We start from the raw sequence: 5,561 nt of genomic DNA, 5'->3' as shown, positions 1-5,561 counted from the left end.
TATTTCAAAAAAAATTGCTATATAGTGCTATTAGCCTTTGGCCAGTATACAAACTTAAGAAAATAATACCAACCATTTGTTTTTTTCTTCTAAGAGTCACCGCAGCAACGCCCGGGTTAAATTACCTAGTTTACTAGTTGAATTCCCCGCGCGTTGCTGCGGAAATTTGAGGCACCATTTCCATGGAAGCATGAGGTGATTGGAGTATTCATATAGTTTAGAATTTATTAGCAATACGATGACCAGATATCAGGTTGACTGGAGTAAGATGTTTCCAGTGCAGCAAATTACACGTGGGTTGAGGGGAGAGGACACCCTAAGATTTATTAAGATAGCACAGTAATCTTGAGTAATGAAGTTTTGACTTGGTTTGAATTTAGTTGTCGCTCTCTGCATTGTTGTGCGCCTGTTTGATCTTTTTGGTTGCTGGTTCATCGGTAGTTGTCGAAGTCGTGGAGCTACATTTAATGAGAATAAGTTAATTACTAATTTAATAATAATATGAAGGTATGCATTTTGGAAATAAAAGGAAAAATCTAGAATACCTTGTGGCTGTGCATATTCCTGAGAATTGAGAGCTTGGAAAGTATAGATCGTAAGATTAATTGGTATGAATGCTTCTAGGACAAATGACCAATTGAGTTGAAACAGTATATTAGTTATCACTAATAATTGAATTTCTCAGGATTGAGTGGTTTGGGAGAAGGGAACGTACCTGATGGTGTTGGTAGGTGTGTCCATGGGATTGTCTAGCTCATTATCACTTTTGAAACTCTTTTAAGGACATAATTGCTGCTGAACTTTGTTGGACGGACCATGTGGTGAACGGATCGAACCTTCTCCAGGTTCCATGCTGATGGAATTTTATAACTTTGGCTAATAATTACTGTTGCACAGTTGCAATCTTTAAGAAAATATGAGCTGTACATAAAGTTGTAAGAAGATATGAACTGTAAATTTTGACGTACCTTGGAAATTAAACTTTGGCGCTGCAAGAAAATATGAACAGTACATAGAACTGTAAGAAAATATGAACTCTAAATTCAGACATACCGTTTCATCAAAAAAAATTCAGACGTACCTTGGAAACTAAACTTTGGCTGGAAAAAAAGTTGAAAGGAGCCAATTGACAAACAGAGCAAGTCTAGAGCAGAGGGGACTGAGAGCACAGCAGAGCAGAAGGGCCTATGGACGTAACCTTACCTGCCACAATGTGCTGACCAGGTCAGTGTTCCAGGGTCGCAACAGGAGTTCATGACAATGGGAGACACGGGGCCAACAACTCTGAAATGGGAAAGAAAAGGGGAGTAAGCAATGTAGGAAGATGGAGCAGGACATTAACGTGGGCACAAATAACTGGGAAGACAAATCAGAACAGGGGGATTAATCACCAGAAATGCACAATTGAATTGGAGAATTGATCAGAGAATTAATCATCTTAGAACGCTCATCTGAAACCCCTCATCTATTTGCACTGCGGTGCTAAACGGAGGACCCGCAAAGGGCTGGGATCTGAAGGGAGGGAGACGCAGGGAACCATCTTTGTGAGCATTGGAAGCCGAATAGAGAAAGTCGCAGGGGTCGCAGCTGCTGGACGGAGGTGGTGTGGGGGCAGTGTGTGCTTGGCAGCGCCATTGATAGCGGGCAGCGCTGCTGGGCGGAGGTGGGCCGAGGCTGGTTGTGTGCGCTCCGAAGGAGTCGCAGGAGTTGGGGCTGCTGATTGCTGGGCGTATGTGGTGGGGGGCAGATGTTTCGATAAACATCAGACGGATGGAAAATAAAAGAGGACAGAGATCGGACGGCTGGAAAAGAAAGGTGACATAGAAGCACGAGAAGTGAGCTTTAGCTAACATTTATTGCTTAGTGGGTATGAACTATATAGATACTTCCTCCATTCTGAAAAACCTGACGTTTAGGACATGATTGTGGTATCCAAGGAGTGATTAATTAGGTGTTATCTTTCCACCCTTGCCCCTATTAAATAGCAAGATGGGTGTGTTCTATACAAGAATCTTGCTTATCTCGAGTGGCTAGCCCTCGGTTGGCTGAAGCTGTGGTCCACGTTTCGAATCCCACCGTAGGCGCCTTTTTTGTTCGTGGCCATTTTGCATGGCACTGTGCGGAGGCCGGGTCGTTTGCATGCGCTCGCTCGCGTGCCCGCGTTTCGGCCGTTTGCATGCGCTCGCTCGCGTGCCCCCGTTTCGGTTTTCATTGCATGGCGCGTTTTTCAATCATTTTTTCAGCCGCGAGCGCGCTGTCGTGTGGTCTGGCCGATGGTCCATCTCCTTTCCTATTTAACTGGTGCTCACCTTTCCATCTGAACCTGTTCATCTTTCCACTCTTTGCCATGGTCCACTCTTTCCTTGTCCACTCCTTCTCTACTGCAATGGCTAATCCATTTGATTTGAACGTTCGTTTGGAAGAAGACGGCGACGTCGATCTCAACGACCTAATATTGGAGGACGACACCACAAATGGTAATGTACTACTCAGTTTGTTTGGTTTTTTTGTTTAATATTCAAAGCAAGAACGTGTGGTAACGTTTCTCATTTTCTTCTTTTTTGGACAGGGTTCGAATTGAACTTGCCATTAGATGATTTTGGTGCCGTGGATTTCGATTACCTACAAAACCTTGCTGAAAATGACGACGGCGATGCCGGTTTTGATCTGAATTAGCCTGCAGACGCCGAGCATGGCATCGGTACTACCTCCTGTTCTTCTCTTGTGCATGTATTACACCATGTTTTTCTCTTCTGCATGTACGAATACCGTGAGCATGCCGTGAGCATCTATTGTATGAATGTCTTTGTTTTTTTTCCTATAAATAAAACATGCTGTGAGTATTAAAATGGTTGTTTTTAGTATTCTTGCTTTCTTCCTATAAGTAGTACAACATGCCATGGCTAATTGCTTGTGTTTTTCCTTTGGCTAGAACAAGATGCCGATCAAGTAAACCAAATGAAGCATGACTATCCTAATCATCTTAGACAACAAGTGTATCAAGCATTGTTGATGAGAAGCAACAATGGGAAACTAGGCAAGCATGATACAACAATTGTTGGTGAACAATTTGGAATGAAGATTCGAACAGTTCAGCGCATATGGAAGCAAGGTAAAGACCAACTTCGCCAAAACATCCCGGTCATGGTTCCTAATCTAAAGAAAGGTAGAAGTGGTCGTAAAGCAATCCCTTTTGATTTGGAACGGTTGGGGGACATTCCACTCAAGCAAAGAATGACCATAGAAGATGTGTCTAGTAGACTTGGTATTAGCAAATGTAGGATACAAAGGTATTTGAAAAAGGGTTTTCTTAGGCGCCACTCTAGTAGCATAAAACCTTACCTCACTGATGCTAACAAGAAGACTAGGTTGAAGTGGTGCATTGACATGATTGAGCAACTAAATGGAGTACTTATTGATTCATTTGTTGAACTCATGTTTTGTAGGCATTTTTGGAGTACTCTCCACGGAAAGCAAATCGGATCTTTGTGACACTACAAACTGTTTTGAAGGAAGCAATGAAGAAAAAAGGTTGCAACAAAATCAAGATTCCTCACATTCAGTTTCTTGAAGCAATGAAGATTAGATTAGATTAGATTAGATTAGGAGTTGGCCAACTTTTAAATGAGTCTAGAATCCAATGGGATTGGAATCGTGTGGATCACTTCTTCCTCCCTCATGACAGAGGCGATCTTGAAGATAAAAGTCCACGGTCCGGATCGTGGGGATCTACTTGCTTGGCACTATGAAAAATCAGGTATCTTCACAGTCCACAGTGCTTACCAGCTTGCTGTACATTTGAGGGACAGAGAAAATAATACCTGTTGCAGCAGCAGCGTGAACCCTTCAGGGAATAGATATTTGTGGAAGTCAATCTGGAAGCTTAATGTACCACAGAAAATAAAAGTCTTTCTACGGCGAGTCGTGAACCATGGCTTGGCAATGAGGCTAAACAAATGGAAACGCTCCTTAGAAAAGGATAATATGTGTGAGTTGTGTGGGCTGCAGGTTGAATCTGAATTCCATGCCTTGGTGATGTGCGATCATGCAAGAAACCTGAGATCTGCTTTGAGAAAGATTTGGGCTTTGCCAAGTGAGGAGCTGCTATCCTATACTGGACCAGATTGGTTACTCCAATTTATGAGTCATGCTCCCAAGCAAATGGCGGAGCTGACGGCTATCATGTTATGGAGGACATGGTTTTTGAGAAATAAGGTGGTCCATGGTGCTAAACTAATTCCGGTGTCTGTATATGTCAGTTTCCTACTAAACTATGCTGATTCTTTGCAATTAAGCCAGTGCAAGATTGTGAAGAAGGATATGAAAGGAAAAAAATCTATCCTGTCAGAATCTGAACAAAGCAGGGTTGACATAGAAAAAAGAAAAGCTCGGCAATTATTAGAAAGATGGAAGCCTCCTGAACAAGGATGTGTTAAAGTTAATGTTGATGGAGCTTTTAACCAAGAAACTGGACGTGCGGGCATCGGTATTATCATGCGGGACAGTACAGGTATGGTTATAATTTGTGCTTGGAAAGCCATTTTTGATGGGATGAATGATGAGGAGGTTGAAGCTTTAGCTCGGTTAGAAGGGGTGCGTCTAGCAGCTGAGTGGTCGCAGAGTAAAGCAATTATTGAATCTGACTGCTCAACGGTTGTTCTAGCAGCTTGTCGTCCAGGTCTGGATAAATCACAGCTTGCTTTTGTTGTAAATGATATAAAATATGAGTCTAGTTTGCTAGCAGGGGTGAGTTTCCAATTTGTGAGGAGAGAGCAAAATGAAATCGCTCATGAACTAGCGCAGCTGGCGAAACGCACGTCACACTCTGCAGTGTGGCATGCGCAGGTTCCCCAATGCGTGGAGTCGTTGATTGCGAAAGAATGTAACCTGTTTCATGAGTAATCAATAGAGCTCTCTCCTTTTTCGCAAAAAAAAAAGATTAGGTATTAGATTGGACTACATAGTCCGGTTGATACATATTATAGCACTTAATACATAATAATTAAGTAGGACTCCAAATCTACTTGGTACGATATTATTCCTAGACCTATTATATCTAGAATTCTATCCATATTGATAACTATCCATACTTCCAACATTCCCTCCACTACTACTGTAACAGTTTTCCTAGGCAGACAAAAAACGATTTTCGGAGACAAGCAGTCAGTCCGCCTCCACTGTCACACCTGCGTAAACAATGATCTACAGAGGCGGTCACCTGCCCGTCTCCATTAATAAAATTAAAAAAAACAGTGAGCCCGTCGATGAGGCCTGCCGAGCCAATCAACACGCCGCCGCTGCCGCTCACCGGATCTGCGCGTCGTCGTCGCTCATCGCTCGATCCGCGCGTGCTATCGCCGGATCCACAAGCCATGGCCGCCGCTTTGGGCCCCCAGTCCTGCGTGCTACCGCCGGAGCGGCTTCCCTCGACTACTAGATGAGGAGGCTAGGCCCCACACGATGCACACCACCCAGAGAGGAGCGCTTGTGTCGCCACCGGAGGAGTGCCACTAGCTGTCGCGCACATGCAACTCGTCGGCCACCACCTCCTTGCATAGGAT

The 5,561-nt window shown here is 43.7% G+C and overlaps 1 protein-coding gene and 1 long non-coding RNA gene across 5 annotated transcripts; one reads left to right on the top strand and one right to left on the bottom strand.

The window, feature by feature from the left end:
- Positions 1 to 205: 205 nt before the first annotated feature.
- Positions 206 to 1,704, bottom strand: LOC136485244 (uncharacterized). 4 transcript variants are annotated; one of them, XR_010766376.1, is made up of 4 exons: positions 1,392 to 1,704; positions 716 to 1,284; positions 546 to 617; positions 206 to 458 (listed from the first exon to the last, which is right to left on the bottom strand). It is a non-coding gene; the product is annotated as an uncharacterized lncRNA (long non-coding RNA). The 4 variants fall into 4 exon arrangements; XR_010766377.1 differs by having other exon boundaries at positions 546 to 886; positions 969 to 1,284; XR_010766378.1 differs by having other exon boundaries at positions 546 to 989; positions 1,082 to 1,284.
- Positions 1,705 to 4,161: 2,457 nt separating this feature from the next.
- On the top strand, positions 4,162 to 4,902 carry LOC136489192 (uncharacterized). Its single transcript, XM_066485901.1, has one exon. The coding sequence runs from the start codon at positions 4,162 to 4,164 to the stop codon at positions 4,900 to 4,902; it is 741 nt and encodes a 246-aa protein (XP_066341998.1).
- Positions 4,903 to 5,561: the final 659 nt, after the last annotated feature.

This window comes from Miscanthus floridulus, chromosome 10 (genome assembly GCF_019320115.1).
Source record: "Miscanthus floridulus cultivar M001 chromosome 10, ASM1932011v1, whole genome shotgun sequence".
NCBI classification, from domain to species: Eukaryota; Viridiplantae; Streptophyta; class Magnoliopsida; order Poales; family Poaceae; genus Miscanthus; species Miscanthus floridulus.
The sequence above is the reverse complement of the archived record's forward strand: the minus strand, read 5'-3'. Positions and strand labels throughout refer to the sequence as shown.